Source organism: Syzygium oleosum, unplaced genomic scaffold, assembly GCF_021117445.2.
Source record: "Syzygium oleosum isolate NSW1041296 unplaced genomic scaffold, Sole_v2.1 Sole_v2.04, whole genome shotgun sequence".
Classification (NCBI taxonomy): domain Eukaryota; kingdom Viridiplantae; phylum Streptophyta; class Magnoliopsida; order Myrtales; family Myrtaceae; genus Syzygium; species Syzygium oleosum.
The window spans coordinates 6,014,552-6,035,198 of NW_026607488.1; the positions used below are offsets into that span (position 1 = coordinate 6,014,552).

General features: G+C 40.8%; 3 protein-coding genes across 6 annotated transcripts; all 3 read left to right on the forward strand.

Annotated features, from left to right (window-relative positions):
- Positions 1-1,395: 1,395 nt before the first annotated feature.
- On the forward strand, positions 1,396-4,527 carry LOC115665888 (protein OVEREXPRESSOR OF CATIONIC PEROXIDASE 3). Of its 4 annotated transcripts, none has more exons than XM_056310466.1 (4): positions 1,396-1,694; positions 2,271-2,621; positions 2,879-3,199; positions 4,285-4,527. In XM_056310466.1, exons 1-4 carry the CDS (start codon positions 1,476-1,478, stop codon positions 4,333-4,335), a joined length of 942 nt encoding a protein of 313 aa, XP_056166441.1. In that variant the 5' UTR covers positions 1,396-1,475; the 3' UTR covers positions 4,336-4,527. The 4 variants fall into 4 exon arrangements, with proteins under 4 accessions (XP_056166441.1, XP_056166442.1, XP_030443565.1 ...); XM_056310467.1 differs by having other exon boundaries at positions 4,202-4,307; XM_030587705.2 differs by having other exon boundaries at positions 1,397-1,694; positions 2,274-2,621; positions 4,268-4,527.
- A 1,161-nt stretch (positions 4,528-5,688) lies between these two features.
- On the forward strand, positions 5,689-6,054 carry LOC115665889 (uncharacterized). The gene has a single exon (XM_030587706.1). The coding sequence runs from the start codon at positions 5,689-5,691 to the stop codon at positions 6,052-6,054; it is 366 nt and encodes a 121-aa protein (XP_030443566.1).
- An 8,801-nt stretch (positions 6,055-14,855) lies between these two features.
- Positions 14,856-17,523, forward strand: LOC115662223 (transcription factor HY5). The gene is made up of 4 exons (XM_030584394.2): positions 14,856-15,011; positions 15,330-15,510; positions 15,608-15,764; positions 17,091-17,523. Exons 1-4 carry the CDS (start codon positions 14,915-14,917, stop codon positions 17,157-17,159), a joined length of 504 nt encoding a protein of 167 aa, XP_030440254.1. The 5' UTR covers positions 14,856-14,914; the 3' UTR covers positions 17,160-17,523.
- Positions 17,524-20,647: the final 3,124 nt, after the last annotated feature.

Below are 20,647 nucleotides of genomic sequence, written 5' to 3' on the forward strand. Positions count from 1 at the left end.
ACCGGTGGGGTCGAGCCCTCGCTAGATCTAGCGAGGCTCGACCTCGCCGGCATTGGGAGAGGTCGACCCTCGCCAGATCTGGCGAGGGCTCGGCCCCGCCAGCGTGCCCTCGCCTAGCACCAGCGAGGTTGAGCCTCGCCAGCGGCTGGCGGGGCCGAGCCCTTGCCAGATCTGGCGAGACTCGAGCTTACCGGCCGCTAGCGAGGTCGGCCTCCCCCTACAACGGCGAGGTTAGCCTCACTAGCGGCCGGCGGGGCCAAGCCCTCGCCAGATCTGGTGAGGGCTCGGCCCCGCCGGCAAGCCCTCGCCACCAGCCGGCGAGGTCGAGCCTCGCCGGCGTGGCCGACCTTGCCGGCTTCCGCCTCTGGATTGAAGATGAAGAATATTAAGAAAATAAAAAAAATTCGAAAAAAATAAAAATAATATTAAAAAATTAGTTGGGATAAAATTGTCACAAGTATACTAGTTCAGGGTTTTTGGTGGTCAAAAAAATAGTTCAGGGTAAATTTGTCAAAAGTGTACCAGTTTGGGGTTTTTTGTGATAAAAAAATAATTTGGGATAAAATTGTTACAACTGTACCAGTTTAGAGTTTTTCGTGATATTAACCCTAAGTAAAAATAACGAAAAGAGAACTCTCATGGAGGCTCAGTGTGGGTGTGAGAACTCCATTAACTCGACCCGACCAAGGTTAGCTGTTGCCCCTAACAAAAGACGATCGACGGTAGCAACTTTCTCTGGCCCTTTTTTATAATATATTAGTTAATTTTTTTTTGCCAAAATCATTATGTAATTAGTTAATGTAAGTAAAAAATAGGGAAACTGACATAAATTATCTCAGAATTTTGGTCCACTATGCAACGTCGTTCCTGAACTTTTAATTTGTTCAATATAATTCTTAAACTTTAGCTCAATGTGCAATATGGTCCATGAACTTTTGATTTGTTCAATGCGGTCCCTGAACTTTTGGCACATGTTTAATTTAGTCTATGGAATATATGAAAACGTTCAATGTCGTCATTGAATTTGAGTTGATAAAACGATAACATTGGATATTTTCATATAGTTTAGGAATCAAATTGAACACGTACCGAATGTTCAAGAACCGCATCGAACAAATCAAAAGTTCAGCGACGACATTGCACATCGGGCTAAAGTTCACAGACCACACTAAATAAATTAAAAATTCAGAGGCGATATTATACATTCGGGCAAAGTTTAGGGACCGTTGGTGTAAATTATCCCTGAAAAAATAATGAAAACTCCTAACAATGGTTGTTAACAAGGTTGGAATGAGGATTCATGGGCCGTGGTCTGAAAACAAGATTTTGGGCCCCCAAGACTTTCAAGTCCATCGCTCCTATTTCTTCAACAATGGCTTCGTTCTTCCTCTGTTTTTCTCGCTCTGTTTCTCTCTCCGTCAAACCCCTGCACAGTGGGGGAAAACCCCTTGGAGATAGAGATACCAAGCACCGCCATGGCTTTCGCTCCATCCATTAACGCTTCGTTCTCTGCTCAGCTCCATTCTTGGGTACCCAAGAAGTGCCTCTTTCTCTGCATTGATCATGAACCCGCGAACCTGAAGTTCTCTCTTCCCAGGACCCGTCCGTCTCGCTCCTCCTCCGCGCTCTCTTTGGGCCGCCGTAGCAAGGACGACGCTCCGGTCGCGAAGAAGAAGAAGAAGGGCAGGAACAAGGTGAACTCTATGTCTTCGTTCTTGGTATATTAAGACAAATGTCTGCAGACGAGCTGAATTGTCAAAGGCGTCGGATTTGAGCTCGGTGTTTCTCTGAAGCTGTTCGATGTATTTCGTGCTGTGTTGTGTTGTGCTGTCTGCTGTGCTGGGTTGTGTTGCTTCGTTCAAGTTTCTTCTCCGTTGTGATTGAACCCCGATAGCGAGCTTCGAAGAGCTTGCTCTTTTGCTTGATTAGGTTTGGTGGTGGTTGCGGCAGTGTTTGGTTTGGGCTGTTGTCTTCAAATTGCATTTTGAGTAAAGTTCTTTATAGCCGAGGAGTGCTGTAATGTGCTGCGATAAGAACCAGATATGACGATTTTGTTTGAAATGGAGAATCTATGACAATCTTGGCTTAGTGAATTGTTTGCACGTGGAAAGTGGATTTCTTTCTTCCAGCTTGGATGTGGATTTTTTGGATTCATTTTTTACGAACAAGAAATGATGTGGGCAGGGAAATGATTGATATCTCTGTAAATTATCGGTGTAGGAAATGTGAGGTTGAATATTGAAATTTATCATCTTTTTTATTCTTTGCAGCAGATTTTGCGTAAAAATAATGATGAGGAAGAGTTGGATGAGGATGCGTTTGAAGCGCTATTCAATCAGTTTGAAGAAGATCTAAAAAATGATGGACTAACATTGGATGACAACGACGACGATATAAGTGAAGAAGACCTTGCTAGGCTCGAGCATGAGTTGGAGGAGGCCCTAGGTGGTGATTACCTGGAGATGTTTGCTGGCAACGCGGAAAACTCAGAAGTTGATGATCATGCTGAAGCAGAAGATGGTGGTGATGATGACGATGATGTTGAGAGCCCGGTTGAACTAAAAAGATGGCAACTTAGAAGATTGGCTGTTGCTCTGAAAGCTGGTCGCCGGAAAACTAGTGTAAGCATTTTCTGTAACTCATGGTCTTCACATAATTGATTAACTATTTATGTCGGCCTATTTCATAGTTTGTGAAATACTGGACTGTGAATTCACTCAGATATATGAATACAGAGGTGGCATTATGTTATCAATCGCAAATGTAAGAAGAGGATAGAAAAGGTTGTAGGAAATTGTGTTCTGACTTGGACTTTGACCTTCCTTTTACATGATCGGTCATGATAGATTTCATCCTTCATGTTGTTTTCCTCTTGCAGATTAAATGTCTTGCTGCTGAGCTGTGTCTTGATCGATCTATTGTTCTTGAACTGCTGCGAGATCCCCCTCCAAATCTTTTATTGATGAGTGCTACATTGCCTGATGAACCTGCACAAGTGCGAACGGTCCTTGAAGCTGAAACCGCAGCAATCGATGTTGCTCCTCATGAGACAACAGCAGATGCTGCGGACCGTGAACCCAAACCCACCGAGAAGGCGCCTCTTCATGTGATGCAACAAAGGTGGTCAGCACAGAAGAGAGTGAAGAAAGTGCATGTTCAAACTCTGGAAAGAGTTTACAGAAGAACAAAGCGCCCAACTGTAAGAGAAAGTTACACCTTAACAATTTGTAGATTTTGTTTAGTGGCGACTCACCATTAAGTATCTTATCATGTCTTCCACCTTTTCCGTATTACTTTCTTTCTTGCCTTTTCGTATGGGCGAGATGAATTGGGGAATAGTAGGATTTTGAACCCAAGATCTATTGGATGTCAGAAAGGGTAGACCACCACTAGGCCAACTTGTTAGGTGTATTTATGTCGATCAATGCACTACACAGTAACAACAAAAGATTTTTGACGTTGGTGTTAGAAACAGGTTTGGAGTGGGGTTCTCATTTTTATTCTTATGTTTGGTCCACTTTGTGGAGTAATAATAGCTATTCATTCCCTAAGGAGAGGAATGCCCGTTCCTTTTCTCTGTTTTTCAAACAACAGATTTTTTGTGTGCAAGTGTACCGCTTCTTTTTTTGTCTCTCCCTTGCTTCTTTTTAAGGACATATTTGACATTAAGCCTTTTGGATTATTGCATTGTTTTTCTGTCAAAATCGAATATAAATATTGCATTGCTTATTCTATGTCATTCCTCTTTCAATTCCATTGAATTCCTTTTCCATTCCAATTCTTCTTCAATTCTGTTTTCACATAATTCCCTTTCGCTGTATCAAGAGCCATTAAATCCAATTTCTTATGTTAAGAGTCGCAATTGTCTTGAAAGGTACAGTAGGATTTCATGAAGGAAAATTCTCCTTAGTTTTGCTTAGGAATCCTGATGCTGTTGAGAGTAATTTTGCTGCTTCAGTTCAGTATATATTTACGCGAGAGATGCAGAATCGCTCCTTTTTTGCCTTATTCCCTCATGAGAAAATTAAAAGCAGCCGACAATCCGCTAACTTTTAGCAATCACTCCATATGAGGGGTCTTATTTGTTCATGAAGCTTCGAATCTTGGTTATCAGTTTTGATGTTCGATTCTTTTTAAGGTCAACAGATGTCCTTCTCCTTTGAAGTTAATCGATATTTTGTGGCAACTTTAATTATTTCAGGATTTTGATTCCAATATAGAAACTTTTTGATGCAATACTTAACAAAGGAAAAAAAAATGGATGCAGAATGCAATGATCAGCAGCATTGTGCAAGTGACCAACCTACCCCGGAAGAGAATCGTGAAATGGTTTGAAGACAGACGTACTGAAGATGGAGTTCCCAAACAGCGAGTTCCTTACCAAAGACCGGTGCCCGAAACCTTTTCTTGAAAATGGATATGTAAAGCTGTATCAATTGTTTTTCGTTCTGTGAATTGGTGAACATTCAGCCTTACGTGCAGCGCTGTTGGTGATATCATAATGATATAATGACATTTGATGCAGTACACTCATGCTTCATGATGTTTCTCTGTCTGCAATATGTTGTCTTACTGAACTAACTTATCTCACCTAAATCAAAGCTAGAGCCAACATTTGACGCCGGGGGTTCAGAGTGCTGCTTGATCTATGAACGGATGATAGCGTTTCATCCATGACAGCGGAGATCATGGATATTGATCTTGATGGGAAAAATCGCGCTGATCTTGATAGGAAAATCGCTTTTAGTGACAATTGTCGGCGTTATCATTCCATCTATGACAAAGTTCTTGGCAGACTTTCATGGCGTGAGCAGGATCGCCGAAGTTGATATCTTGGCCATTTTGATGCAATTCATTGCTTATTGGCGCTGGGAACACTGAAAGATTCGAACAAGCAACCTTTTGTTGGCACTAAGATCTTCAGCTCTGTTGATCACTCTCTCCGGAATGAGTGGAGATCTCCGACTTGTCCTGCTTTCCTGGACGGGCCGAGTATCGATAAGAGATGGTTCAGGGAAGAAACGTGGTTCATGTATGATGCTTGCTGCCTAACAAAACTATAAAAGTTCAGCATTTTGACATGGATGTTTTGTTGAGTCACGTGATCTTATTTGACCTTGTTTATCTATCCTATTATAGTTAGTTGTTTGTTGTCCTAGTTTTTAGGAGTCTGTTTTATAGTGGTGCTAAAGATGGGTTTGTGTTTTACCAAGTCAGTAGATGGTTTCTGCACGTTGCTGTTTTTAGGAGTTAGTGGATGCACTTTCTTTCTTAACCGTCATGTATTAGCTCTTTAAAAGAGCATCCGTTGTAAGCATTCTGTTTTTTAAGAAGTAAGAAATAGACGTACTTCATTGCATATTGTCAGTTTTCTTTCTCTCTAATACTGTAACAGTGGTATCAGAGCCTGGTTGTGAGAAGGCAGCAGCAATTTTTCAATGGCCACTGATAATTTCGTTCAGCCAACTATCCCTCGCTTTGATGGTCACTATGATCATTGGAGCATGTTGATAGAGAATTTCATGCAGTCCAAAGAGTACTGGCATGTCGTTGATTCTGGAGTAGCAGAACTAGCGGCTGGAGTGGTATTGACTGATACACAAAAAGCTGACTTAGATGCATTGAAACTAAAGGATCTCAAAGCGCGTGCAACTTCAAGGGCTTTGGACGGAATTTGAGAACCTACGCATGAAGACCGGCAAATCCGTTACTGATTACTTATCAAGAACAATGATGATTGCTAACAAGATGCGGATCCATGGCGAGAAGATGGATGACATCACCATCATCAAGAAGATTCTTCGATCAATGACACCGAAATTTAATTTCGTTGTTTGTTCTATAGAAGAATCTAAAGATATTGATGAACTTTCAATTGATGAGTTGCAAAGTTCTTTGCTGGTTCATGAGCAAAAAACTGTCCAGCAAGATAAAGAGGAACAAGCATTAAAGGCAGTAGCCAATCCAAGAGGTCCTGATCGTGGGAAAGGGAGATGGAACGACAAAGATTCACACCATAAATCAAATGAAGATCATGCTACTGATTCCAAATGAAAAGCGAAATGCCGTGACAACAACTATTCAACTGGTAACAAATCGAAGTTTGTAGACAAGTCAATTTTTGAATGTTATAGATGTCACAGGTATGGCAAAGTCTGAATGTAGAACCAATCTCAACAAAAATCGTGGTGTAAAATCAAATTTTGCAGAGAAAGTAGAAGAAGTGTCGATGTTGATGGCCTGTCATGCAAAAGAAGAGGTTAATCACAATTTGTGGTATTTAGATACCGGCTATAGCAATCACATGTGTGGAGATAAGTCTGTATTTTCAGACTTGGATGAATCGTTCCGTAACACTGTGACGTTTGGTGACAAATCTTCAGTTTCTGTCTTGGGCAAAGGCAACGTTAAGATCCACACCAAGGAGAACTCTACTCAGATTATTTCTAACGTTTACTTTGTTCCAGATTTGAAAACCAACTTGCTTAGCATTGGTCAGTTACAAGAGAAGGGATATGAGATCTCTATCAAAGATGGAGTTTGTCGCATTCAAGATGAAAAGTTGCACTTAATTGCTCAAGTCAACATGACAACAAACCGGATGTTTCCACTATTTCTCAATAACACCACCCAATGGTGCTTCTCTGCGAGATTGAAGGACTAAGCCTGGTTGTGGCATTTTCGCTATGGACATTTGAATTTTGATGGTCTAAAAACGCTGCAGCAAAAGAATATGTTGACGGGTCTTCCGCAAATTCAAAGTCCTTCTCAAGTTTGTGAAGAGTGTGTTGTTGGCAAACAACATCGAGACCCGTTTCTGAAAGGAAAAACATGTAGAGCAAAGAAGGTGTTGGAACTGATTCATTCAGACTTATGCGGACCCATTAATCCGACATCAAACGGTGGTAAACGTTATTTTATAACGTGCACTGATGATTATAGTCGAAAAATCTAGGTTTATTTTCTGCGGGAGAAGTTTGAAGCTTTTTTAGCTTTCAAAAACTTCAAAGTACTAGTCGAAAAAGAAGCAGGCACACCTATAAAGACTCTTCGCAGCAATCGTGGTGGAGAATATAACTCACAAGAATTCGTAAATTTTTGTGAGACTCGTGGAATTCAAAAACAGCTTACAACAGCTTATACGCCGCAGCACAATGGCATTGCAGAGAGGAAGAATCGCACAATCGTGAACATGGTACGAACCATTTTGGCTAGAAGTGGTGTCCCAAGAAGTTTTTGGCCTGAATCTGTCAATTGGAGCATTCATGTATTGAACAGAAGCCCCACACTTGTTGTTCAAAACCTGATGCCTGAAGAAGCTTGGAGTGGACGCAGACCAAGTGTCGAGCATTTCAGAGTCTTCAGTTGCATAGCATTTGCCCACATTCCAGATCAGAAGAGGAGCAAGCTTGATGACAAAAGTGAAAAATGCATTTTTCTTGGTGTTAGTGAGCAGTCAAAAGCATACAAATTGTACAATCCTATCACCAAGAAAATTGTCATCAGTCGTGACGTGATTTTTGATGAAGAGCGGTTCTGGATTTGGGATGAAAACAATGTTGAACAACAAATACAAGCTGATTTTGATGGAGAAAATGAAAAAAAAATGCAGCAACCTTTGGAGAATGCACAATCTGTAGAAAATGAGCAACAACCAGCAATCAATGAATGCATTTCAGCCTCTGAAACAGTAGATGAACAACAACCTCGACATGTTAGAAGAAGGCCTGCATGGATGACTGATTATGAGGTAATCGGGATTGACCAAACCGAAGGTCCCCTTACTCATTTTGCTTTATTCTCAAATTGCGATCCAGTAGCTTTCAAAGATGCAGTTAAAGAACCAAAATGGCGGAAGGCGATGGATGCTGAAATTGCAGCCATTGAAAGAAATAATACTTGGGAGTTGATAGAGCTTCCAAAAGGGCAAAAGACCATTGGCAAGAAGTGGGTGTACAAGACGAAGCTGAAGGAGAATGGTGAAGTTGATAAGTACAAAGCTCGCTTAGTCGCAAAAGGCTACAAGCAAGAGTTCGGCATTGACTACAAAGAAGTGTTCGATCCAATTGCTCGACATGACACAATTAGGTTGGTGATCGCACTGGCGGCACAAAACTCATGGCCTATCTTCCAGTTGGACGTGAAATCGGCATTTTTACATGGCAACTTGGAAGAGCAGGTATTTATTGATCAACCTCCTGGTTATGTAAAGTTTGGAAGTGAGCACAAGGTGTATAAACTAAACAAGGCTTTATATGGACTAAAACAAGCTTCAAGGGCTTGGTATAGTCTTATAGAGGCCTATTTTCTGAAGGAAGGTCTTCAAAAGTGTCCATATGAGCATACACTTTTTGTCAAAACTGGAGATGAAGGGAAGTTGCTTATTGTTTGCTTATATGTGGATGATTTGATTTATATTGGAAATGATAGTCATGTTTGAAAAATTTAAGCAGTCTATGATGCTTGAATTTGATATGTCTGATCTTGGAAAGATGCACTATTTTCTTGGGATAGAAGTTGTTCAATTCGCTGGTGGAATTTTCATTTCACAAAGAAAATATGTGCAAGACATTTTAGACAGGTTCCAAATGAAGAATTGTAATCCTTCTAGCACACCAACTGAGGCGGGTTTGAAGTTAGTGAAAGATTCTGAAGGAAAGAAAGTTGACAGCACTATATACAAGCAAATTGTGGGAAGCTTAATGTATTTGACCGCAACAAGGCCAGATATAATGCATTCTATGAGTCTTATAAGCAGATACATGGAGAATCCTACTGAGATGCATCTCTTTGCTGCCAAGAGAATTTTTCGATACTTGCAAGGTACGACTGGTTTTGGACTGCTCTACAAGAAGGAAGAAAACTCAAGCTTGATGGGCTTCACTTGATAGTGATTATGCTAGAGATCAAGATGATAGAAAAGAGCACTTCCATATATGTATTTATGTTGGGTTCGGGAGCTATTTCATGGTCATCAAAGAAGCAGCCGATTGTCACTTTATCAACCACTGAAGCTGAATTTGTTGCTGCAACTTCATGTGCTTGTCAAGCTATTTGGTTGAGGAAAATTCTTGAAGAATTTCATTTCAAGAGTCAAGGACCTATTGCAATTTATTGTGACAATAGTTCAGCAATAAAGCTCTCCAAAAATCCTGTTTTACATGGAAGAAGCAAACTTATAGATGTGAAGTTTCACTTCTTAAGGGATCTCACGAAGGAAGGGGTCATTGATCTCATCTACTATAGAAGTGAAGATCAAGTTGCTGACATTTTTACTAAATCCCTCAAGTTGGCTGCATTTCAAAAGCTGAGAAACCTGCTTGGTGTTGACAAGTTGTATTAAACTGAATGTTGGCAAACTTTCAGTTTAAGGGATGGATTGTTGAGTCACGTGATCTTATTTGACCATGTTTATCTATCATATTATAGTTAGTTGTTTGTTGCCCTAGTTTTTAGGAGTCTATTTTATAGTGGTGCTGAAGATGGGTTTGTGTTTTACCAAGTTAGTAGATGGTTTCTGCACGTTGCTGTTTTTAGGAGTTAGTGGATGCACTTTCTTTCTTAACCATCATGTATTAGCTCTTTAAAAGTGCATCCGTTGTAAACATTTTGTTTTTTAAGAAGTAAGAAATGGACGTACTTCATTGCATATTGTCAGTTTTCTTTCTCTCTAATACTATAACATGTTTTCTGTGTTGATGTTCAGACAATCAGGACAGAAAATGAGATACATGCGGACCAAACTATAATTTTGTCAAGGGCAAGCAACATAAGTCCAATATGAGTTGACCCACACAAATGCCATCTCTTGACCTCTTTCCAAGCTTTCTTCCTTCCAACTTCTCCGAGCTCTCTCTCTCTCTCGTCTATTTATATCTGCTTGCATACGCTGTGCAACATAGAAACCGAAGTCAACGAAAACTCGCTCGTCATTTGGAACAAGCACGAACGCAGAAGCTCGGGTCATGGCCACTTTGCAGAGGTCGGGGAAGTCGTTCAGGAGGCAGGGCTCGTCGGGGCTGGTCTGGGACGACAGCCTCTTGTCTAATCAGCTTTACGAAGGCGCCAAGAATGACAAGAGTGACCTCAAAGAGCTCAGGCCGTGCCAAAGCGCCAGAGCCATTTTTATGGGTATGGACTTCAACGGCAAACTGAACAACGCCGCGCCTCCGGCGACATGCCCGCGGAGTCTGTCGTCTTTGGGTACGAACCCTTCTCGGAAAGCCTACACCCGCAGTCTCTCGGGCGTCTTCAGCAAACAGTACCTTGTCAAGAAGCTGAAGATGGGAAAGACAACTGATCCATGAAACGTCAAGATAAAGAGTGAATGTCAAGGTCATGGCGCACGGTCCTCCCCTCATTTGTTTTCATTCAAACAACGCCTCCTCTTTTCATGAATAAGCACGCTCGTCTAACAACAGCGCGAGCAATCTTCGTCGTCGTTGTAGTTGCAGAATTTAGCAAAAATCTTGTATAGGAGAATACAAACTACTTGGGGATTATTTGGCACAGACTTGCTGTCTGGCATCACTGTAAGTTCATGCATTCTGTGAACAAAAGGAAAGAACATTTTCCCTCTTGTCCGCGGCTGCACAGCATATGAGCCTGGTATTCCAACCGATGTCCATGCACAGAAGAACTGAATGATCCGACATAGCCACGGGCATCAACGAGAGAAAGGCCTGCTCGTGCGATGCGGACCTACCGCGAACACTTCGCTTCTTCTTCGAGTTTGCACGAAACTCGAGCATGGGATCAAGTCCCGAGAACGAGTTGCTAAACCTTTCAGCTCGACATCGTGCTCGTGCCGAATCTACCTTTGAGCCATTGACCAAAGTATGACCTTAATCAAGTCGTGCCGAGCCCAAGTCCATAAAAAAAAATGGTCTCTAGGCAAGTCCGAGCCGATTGCCTAACCCGTCGTATATTCGAATCGAATTGATTAAGCTCCGGAGATATAAAAAAAACTTAAATTATCTGGACCCAAATTTCGTACCTGGGTATGATGGGACGTGACCTAGAGAAGAAGCATGGGGGGAGATACAGATGCCCATCGCTTGGACTTATATGAATGCAGTTGTCATTTTTTTATTTATTTCATTTATACCTAGGACTATATACAGGAGAAAGGGACCATTCAGATCGAAAGGGACTCAAAAAAAAGCTTGGGAAATAACGAATCGGCTGGTAATCCCATAACTCCTGTGGACCATCCCCTAACAGGTGAATTTTCTTCGATATTTTTTTGCTAAAGCATAGGACTATGCAAAGAAATCGGGAACTGCCTAGAATCGAATCGGAGCGGCTCAGAATCAGCAATTCCTATGAGAACCGGTGAGTACTATTCCGATTTCCGGTTCCAGTTGTAGAACTGCCCACTCGGACTAGACGAGTATGTATACATATATCAATTTTTTTAAAATATATATATTTTAAAATCCACCCTCAACTATAATTTCTTAGAAGATTCAGCAATAACTTGTATCAATTGAATACATCGTTCAAGATTTATGGACTGATAAAACCATAAGAGCATCAAATGTTAATTGAAATACAAAAGTACTCATCATTTGAACTATTAACTCATCGTTCATGTGTCTATCGAGCGAATAGAGTTCATTTCTTAGTCCGTCTAGACGTCGTTTGAAGGACAAAAGAAATCATTTTGCGGTCATACGTTGTTTAGGCCTGTGTGAGATTCGCGATTGATTTGATATGTGTATACCAATTGAAAGGCATTATGGAGCCATATGGTTGTTTTTTCTTGATCAATCAAAGACCAAACAAACCGGTTTACACCAATTTTATCTATAAACCAGTATATATATACACACACATCTTTTTTCTTGTAAAGAAGTATCCACATAGAAACTAGATTCGTCATAGTATTGATAGAGATTGGGGACCAGTTCCTTAGGGACCGGGCCAGCAATCCGATTCTCAGTAGATCCATGGAGCCAATGGACAATTTTCGATTTCAATTTTTCGGAACCGGTCCTTACTGGGCGATTCTCAATTTCAGGGTGGAAACCGCCCACCCATGATCACCCCTACTAAAGCATATTGATTATAACATATCATTTGTTAACTATATAAGTAAATGAAAACTGCACTTTTCGACCCGCCAACAAAAGGGGAAAAAAGGGAGGTAGATCAGCCATTTTTGGTTTTTAGGGTTTTACCTAATTGCAAAATTGGTAAAATTGCCCCGGTTGTAATAGCTAGAGTTGACAAAGATTTGGCAGGTCGGCAAGTTCATGCCCTTATTTGACATTAACTTGATCACTTTGGGACCTTTATTAGATACATGGTTCACCTCGAGCTATCTTTTAAGAAAATGATTTCATTTCAAGTTCTTATTTGAAAAAAATTTCTATGATTATCGACAAGAGATAAGCTATTTAGAGTGCGTTTATTTCGCAGAAAATGAATTATTTTGAAAATATTATCCTAAAAATAATCTATTGTATCTCTTATAAAAATTAATAAATAAAAAATATCTTCATTATTCACTAAAATATTTAGACATAAATTATCGTAGATAATAAAAATATTTTCCTTGATTATTTATTTCAAACGATTATTTTTAAAAAAACATTTTTTATATTATTTATTTTTCACGAAATAAATCAATCCGAAGAAATGTTTAAGATTTACGCAACTAGTCCTAAACAAAAATTTGAAATACGCGAACTCGCCGAAGTTAAATATCGGAAGATGTGGGCCCCATCTTACATGGAAATTACCTTTTTATTTTTATGTAATTCTTCAAATCTATAATTTTGGAGAATTTACCTTGTTCTGTCGCATACAAGACAAAAATAGACAAATCCAACACACGGTTTATTTGTGGATAGTAATTTTTTTTTTCTGGTGAGTTGATAATTCAAATAACTTTTTTTCTGTTTACTCATAAACTTAGTAATTTATCGACCTACACGAGAATTTTACCACTCACGGATACCATCCGTCAATTGACTTGTCAAAATTGTCGTTTGTATGGGGCTCGTCTTTCAAAATCAGATAGAGTAAAACACGAATTATTGCGAAAAATTAGAGCATATACTGTCAGTCGAGAAAAAAAAATTATTTGAAATTGTAAAGTTGAGAGGGAGGGGCGCCGATGCCCCCACGAAATAATGAGGCCAATATTAATTGCTAGTCCAACTTCTCAAGCCAATGCAAGTTGGCCTTCAGAATGTTTTCCCATTTCATGAAACTCTTTCCCGTCCTAGCCGCCTTTTTTAGTATAGCGACATTATTTGGATCCTATTGTTATGATATTTTTTAGCATTATAAAGTAGAAAAAATAACACAAACAGTTCTTGAACTTTGACTTAATGTATAATTTGATTTTTAAACTTTTAATTTGTTCAATATAATTCCTAAACTTTAGACTAATATTCAATATAATCCCTGAATTTTTTGTGCATAATCAATTTAGTCTCTGAACTATATGAAAATATTCAATCTAGTCATTCCATCCTTGAACGTTTAGTGCATATTCAATTTAGTCCCTGAACTATATAAATATTAGGCTAAAGTTCAGGGACTACATTAAACAAATTAAAAGTTTATGGTCCACATTGAACATTAGACTAAAGTTCGGAGATTACATTGAACAAATTAAAAGTTCACTGATCAAATTAGAAATTGGGCCAAAGTTCAGGAACCATTTGTATCATCATCCCTATAAAATACAAAAGAAGAAGACAAAAATAGAAGGATATTTTTCAAAAACAAAATAATAAGTCAAGTTACCTGTGAGTAGCCCTTGTCTCGTAAACTATTCATAGTTTAGGAAGTTCTTTTCAAGTTCGAACCAGCTTCCACTAGTCAAATACGATCGATTCACCCAAAAATAACTCACACGCGTGTATAGCTTGACGTGATTAATTTAGATAGCGAACATTATAATCTTTTAGCTGCATTAAATCGTTGCTTTGTATATAAGAAGAACAAGTGACGTTATTCGAATTTTTATAATGTATTTTTAGAATTTGAGTTTCATCCTAAGTTTAATTTGGAATCGGATTGAAATCCCTCCTTTGGTAATCAAATTAAGCCGAGTCCGACTTCGAACGGTTCATTGTAGAATCAAACTCGAGACTTACAAATTGAGGTTGATAGAGCGCCAAGGTCTTTTATAAGTTTATAAGCTAGCCAAGTCGAGCCCGAGCATCAAACTATCGTGACTCGACCATGCTCACTTACATCTCCCACCCTATTGCATAATAAGGCCGTTTATTTCGCGAAAAATGAATGAATTCTCCACTCATTTATATCGCTTATACAAATGAATTAACTATAAATATTTTTATCGTCCACGAAGATATTTAGACATAAATTATTATCGATAATGAAAATATTTTTTGCTAATCAATTATTTGAAGTAATACAAATAATTATTTTAATAAATATGTTATGAAATCATTTATATTTTCGCCAACACAAATCAAGCTTTCGTACAAATCTATCTTCAAGGCATGTGAATTCAGGAACCTCAATTTCCGGGAATCGAGAGACAGCCTCTTCAATCCATGTCCGGATCCAATATCTCCCCACCCACTTCCAGTCCTGTCCGTCCGATCTGCCTCCCATCTAACGGCCCAAGTTCGCCCACGATCCCTCCGCTCCGTCCTTTGATTTAACCACGCCCTCATGGCCAGCATCCGTCCACGACGCCACCCCCGGAGCCGCTCGATCGAGACCCCGATCGAACGGCCCTCGCGGGTCCTATGATTTAATACTCCGGTTTACTTCGTTGTAACATTAATATCCTCCCCTCGTCATCCATTTGAATAATCACCCAAAAAAGCAAAAAGAAATATATAATATTTCTCTCTCTCTCTCCTTTTCTCTCTCTGCAAGTTCGCAGTGGGCAGAAGAAGAAGAAGAGGAAGAAGAAGAAGACATGCAGGAGCAGACGACGAGCTCCATCGCCGCGAGCTCGCTCCCTTCGAGCAGCGAGAGATCTTCGAGCTCGGCCCTCCAAATCGAAGTCAAAGAAGGTCTAAACTTCAGTTTTTGCCTCCCGCGACCGCAAGAATTTCTTCCGAACTCGCGCTGAACACTGCGAATCACCGCACTAACCACACATTCGAGAGACGGGAGCTCTTCGATCTTACGGACAACTTCTTCCGCCTTTCCCCCCCTTTTCCCCCCCTCGAGCCTCGCGTCGTGTAATGCGGTGTTCTCCGCCTGTTGAGCATTTCGCGGTTTGGTTTGCGCGATGTGATTTATGCGGACGTTTGGGATCGCGGTGAGGTTCGATGTGGGATTTCGTCTAATCGGATTGTTTTTTTCTGTTCCTTTTCGGTGCTGATTAGGCATGGAGAGCGACGAGGAGATCAGGAGAGTGCCGGAGATGGGAGGGGAGCCGGCGGGGACGTCCGCGGCCGGCCGGGAATCCGGTTCGGCGGCCGGTCCGGACCGGGCCCAGCCCGCGGGTCAAAGTCAAAGGAAGAGGGGGAGGAGCCCCGCTGACAAGGAGAACAAGAGGCTAAAGAGGTAAATTCCGGCGTCCGCCCCTCTCGTGGCATTTTGGTGATAATGGGCGATTAACGGGGTCAAAATGTCGAACGCTATCGTCCCCCCCTCCCCCCAGGTTGCTGAGGAACAGAGTATCGGCGCAGCAGGCGAGAGAGAGGAAGAAGGCGTACCTGAACGACTTGGAGGTGAGAGTGAAGGAGCTGGAGAAGAAGAACTCGGAGCTGGAGGAGAAGCTGTCCACGTTGCAGAACGAGAATCAGATGCTCAGACATGTAAGTTCGGAATGTCGAATCCCGCGCGGACATCGCCGTCGCGGGTAGATCTCGATTCGATTCAATTGACGTCGTTTTCTATTCGGAATGTGATCACCATCATCGTCATGCTTCCTTAATCTATTCGAGTGCTCTCTAGTCATGTGCAACGTGCATTGGAAGAGGGATAAAGAAGTGATTTTTTTAAGAGCTACCGTCAGTATAAAATTTACTTTTAGTCCATATTATTATAATGCTGGAGGGTCTTGTTTGATTCCTGAATCTGGTCGTGTAAAGGAGAGGTGGGTCGTGGGTATAATGTTAGTAGTGATGAATCACAATCTTGTAGATGTACTTAGTTGATTACCTTGCTTAAAAGCCATTAAATTTATGTTTTTTATGCTAAAGTTGAATTCATTCGCAATAAGAATGAACAGTCATTGTCTACTAGTCTGCGGGCACGCGTGTGGAACTGAGTCATGGAGTATGAAGAATCAAGGCAATAGATTAATATAGAGTGTTTGGTGATTTACTCAACAGAAATGGGTGGTGGTTGATGGAGTGATAGGAGGAGCAGAGAAGTCAAATTACATCCATGACATTATCTATTAGTCTTTGTCTCGTTTTTTCTGTTCTTTTTCTTCACACAGGAAGTTCTTTTTACCGACTTCGGCGATTTCCGGCAATCCAATCTTTAGAGAGAGTTCGAGTTCTCATCGGTTGATATGGTCTGGTGAATGGGTAACCGGACAAAAGCGTGTACATCACGCAATAATGAAGCATCATTGATTTTGGGGGGCGTCGCCCCACCTAGATAATTAGAGATGGTACCTATCATTTTCTGGTATAGATTGAATAGGCTGCCATTTGGTCACTGGTGGGGTATGGGATGCTCTTTGATGGGCTTAGGTCGGGACCCCATTCCTGGGTGCTCATATTTTGTTTTGACGCTTGTTTTGGCTTGCCTTGATAGGTTAAACATTGGCATATGCAAGTTAATGTCAACTGGTACTTATAGCTAGGACAGGCCATTTCGTGTGAAATCTCAGTGCCTCATAACAGAGTACACGTATGTCAATGCTCAGAGCCTTATGTGTTGCATTTAATCCTCCTGAAGGGTCATTTCTCTGTCCTCCTTTCGATATCGTCCTTCAATTTTAGTACCAGAATCGCAATTTTCTTTTGGTTAGTAGAATCTCAAATCGGGAAGTGGCATGTTTGTGTGCAAAATCAAGGTTACTTTTGTACATGGAACCAGTTAACACGATACATGATATGTCATGCATACCCAGAAGCTTAAATGGTTTCATCGCAAGTCTCGTGACATCTAAATTATGAATGTTGCAGATACTGAAGAACACCACGGCGGGGAGGAGAGGAGGAAGCAGCGGCTCCAATGCGGACGGGCCCTTATGAGGAAAAATTTACACCCAATCGGAAGCTATATAGCCATCATATCTGGGTTTAATACAGAGGAAGAGGTTGAAGATCTGTGCTCTCTTTGGTTCCTTGTTTTTTGCCCATTTTTAGATTAGACCTTCCAATCATTTAGGGGGTTAGAAGTTTGGCAAAAGTCAGTCCGGTCTGCGATGCTTCGTGTCGTTTGAGGATTCACAGAAGAGGAGAGAGGAAGGCTTGTTGATGTGCTTGTTTTCACTTTCCAGTGGTAAGGCATGATGGGCCTTTGCTCGAAAGCTTGGTCGGTGTGAAAATAGCTGGGTCCTAAATTGTGATGTGGGATTGTGGTCGTACAAAAGAGTGTTTGCTACGGATTCATAGATCCAATACTCATCGTTCACCGGATCGACAACATGACGGTTCTGCAAACACTCTGAACCCAAAGTTATCTTCCCGGACGTGTGATTATAGTTCAGTGTTACATCTAGACAATGACTTCAGCAAAACAAGATAAATAATTTTTGGTTGAAAGCAAAACAAGATAATGAGAAAGAACTAATTGAGCTAAAACCGCTTAAAGTTGAGTTAGAACTGAAATTTGATTAAAAGAAATACGGATGTCCCAATTAGGGTGTATGTGTTTTTGGAAAAATGATTAATTTGGAAATTTTTCTCTTAAAATATGATTTTTATTGCTTACAATAATAAAGGAATGAAATTTTTTTCTTATTATCCATGAAATTATTGTCGATGATGAAATATTTTTACTGGCTAATTATTTCAAGTAATACACACAGAGTCTTGATTATTGTTGCATTTCACATCAAGCAATTTGAGAATTGAACATATAAGCTAAAGACAACTGAAAACATGTATGATTTCCTCTTTAAAAATTTAGAAATTATTTTTCAAAATATGACTATATATCGACGCTTGAACAAAGAAAATCCTAATGCTTATTCCTGGTTCTTAAGTGTCTAGGATTGGGTACCTTGCGCTTGGGCTCGGGACTCTTGTGCCAATGCTCGGATCTATCGAGGCTGGGCCGAGGCCTCGATGTCTGTGCCCAATGCCCTGACACCTAGTCCTGGGTCCATAAAGGACAAGCGCGGGACCCTAGTATCGATGTCTACGATTACACCACCCGAACTGGGTCCATTGAGGCTAAGGCCTAGACTCTGGTGCCCGTGCTTGGGTCCATCAAGGCTAATGGCTGGGAATCCGATGCTCGTGCCTGGTCCATTGAGGTTAGACCCAAGTCTCCGACGGAAGGGCTTGGGTCCATCAAGGCCAAGCCTAGGAATTTGGTGCTCGTGCCAAGATCCCTGCGCCTGAGCCCAGGCCCATCGAGGTTGAGGCCCAAGACATCGATGCCATGCCTAGATTCTTGACGCTCGGACTCGAATCCATTGAGGTCGGGCCCAATACTTCTGTGCTTGTGCATGGATCCTTCACCCTCAAGCTTGGGTCTATTTGAGGCCATGACTCGAGATACCACAGCCTGGGTCCATTGAGGTCCGGGCTTGGTCGTTAGGGACTTGGGCATAGGCATTGGAGTTTCGAGCCCGAGCATCAGGGATCATAGCACAAGCACTAAGGCCTAGCCTTGATGGACCTAGGCTTGGCATTTGTGGATCCAGGCTCGAGCACCAAGGACTTGGCAGGTGCTAGCCTAGTGGACCCAAGCCTAAGCCCGAGCACCGAGGTCCTGCGCTCAACTTTTGTGGACCAGAGCTCGAGTACTAGGATCTGGGCATCGCCTTTGTGGGCCAGAACCGATGCTTGTGCTCTTACTAGCTACCTAAGTGCCTGTGTTCGGGTTCTCGACACCCAGGTTAGGATCCATCAAGGCTGGACTCGAGATTTTGGTGCTCGTACTTGGTTACCAACGCACGAATGAAGTATGTGTATTTACGAAAATCAAATCAAAATTTTCTTTTTAAATGACGGAAAATATTTTCCCAGTTTTTTTTCATATTCAACCAAACACCGAAAAATATTATTATTTTCCTGAAAAACACAGAAAAATATTATCATTTTCCTGAAAAACATTTTCCATGAATATATCATTTTCCATGGAACAAATTGAGCCTAAGAAATACGGGTTTTTCCCCAAATATTTCATTCGATTTTTTTGTTTTAAATTAAATATATAAACGTAGAAAAATATACGCATTTCCATATTTTTTTACCGAGGCTCCCGTTTCCTTACCACATTTCCAGATAAACTAAAGTAGATTTTTTTTGTCGGTGACTTCCACGAAATGCGAATATAATTAGCGCACGCACTAAAATGGAGTCCACCGACAGCGGCCACACAAGCGAGCGGAAGCTACCGACAACAGCCGGTGACTCCTGGGGGACAGGCTGTGAACAGCGAATGATGAAAGCGGGGGCAATTCCGAAATTATAAAAAAAATCGCCCTCGTTTTGTCGCTGATGCGCACTTGCGAACCGCCGAGGTCGGGATGTGTCGTTCTCTGATTCGCTGCTTGGAATGGAGATCAGAGGGGGCAAGAAAGATGACTTCGTTATGAATCAATGGGAAGGCGACACGTGGACGAGCTCACGGCGAGTCAACGTAGTTCGGTCGCATCGGGTTTGTTAAGGTTGAGACAGCGATGTCTGAACGACTTCGGATTTCGGCTCACTGGTCGAAGTGAGCCGGAAAATAAGAAAAATGGACAAATTCAGAAGTAATAATAATTCGAATTTCTTTTTTTAATCAATAATAATTCGAATTTCGATAGGCAAAGGATGAACGATTCAATTCCAACGTTTACCTGACAAAAAATAAAATAAAATAAAAAATTCCAACGTTCATTAGTTTACCTTCATCTAGACAACTAGCTAATTTAGAGGCGTAGATGATTTTTCGGTGATATAAACTTTTCAATGATGAAGATTAACTCGACCCGACTTGATGAAATCATAATTATATTTTTATCGGACAACCACTAATGGATATTCATAATCTCTTTAGAGGGAATGCATGGCATTTGAGTTTAATTGTATGTAAAGGCTTTTTATTTCTCTAATCCAAACAAAAGAAGTCGATACAACTCTTTGAAATTTTCTTTTCTTACAATAACGAGTTTCTATACACAGAAATTAGAAATAAACCCATAGATACCTTCATTTCTGGATGTGGGGATCGAATCCCCCATCTCCCCGTAACGGTTACTCTTAACTTTCAAGTTTATAGATGTGAAAAATATATACATCTTATTTCAATAACTCAAACTCGACGTTATATATATATCCAATAAATGCATGTTGTGTTTTAGGATCTTTACACACGAATAGAAGAAATCACCGTTCACGTTCAAAAGTAACTTAAGCATATGTATCTTTTATAGTAATTAAACCAGAACAACATTGGACAATGACAATTCGTCTATTTATTAACATAATGCTACGAACTAAACCGTGTCAAATAGTAGATAGTTCCCGAGGCTATGTTTACTAACTACAGGGGAAGAAGAAATTAGGATTAGAAAAATGCG

Excerpts from the sequence above, each read along its gene's own strand:
- LOC115662223 (XM_030584394.2), top strand. The coding sequence starts at position 14,915 with ATGCAGGAGCAGACGACGAGCTCCATCGCCGCGAGCTCGCTCCCTTCG. Across the intron at positions 15,511-15,607 it reads GAGAACAAGAGGCTAAAGAG|GTTGCTGAGGAACAGAGTAT; the intron begins GTAAATTCCGGC and ends CCCTCCCCCCAG. Across the intron at positions 15,765-17,090 it reads AGAATCAGATGCTCAGACAT|ATACTGAAGAACACCACGGC; the intron begins GTAAGTTCGGAA and ends TGAATGTTGCAG.
- LOC115665888 (XM_056310465.1), top strand. The coding sequence starts at position 1,476 with ATGGCTTTCGCTCCATCCATTAACGCTTCGTTCTCTGCTCAGCTCCAT. Across the intron at positions 1,695-2,270 it reads AGAAGAAGGGCAGGAACAAG|CAGATTTTGCGTAAAAATAA; the intron begins GTGAACTCTATG and ends TATTCTTTGCAG. Across the intron at positions 3,200-4,267 it reads GAAGAACAAAGCGCCCAACT|AATGCAATGATCAGCAGCAT; the intron begins GTAAGAGAAAGT and ends AAATGGATGCAG.
- LOC115665889 (XM_030587706.1), top strand. The coding sequence starts at position 5,689 with ATGAAGACCGGCAAATCCGTTACTGATTACTTATCAAGAACAATGATG.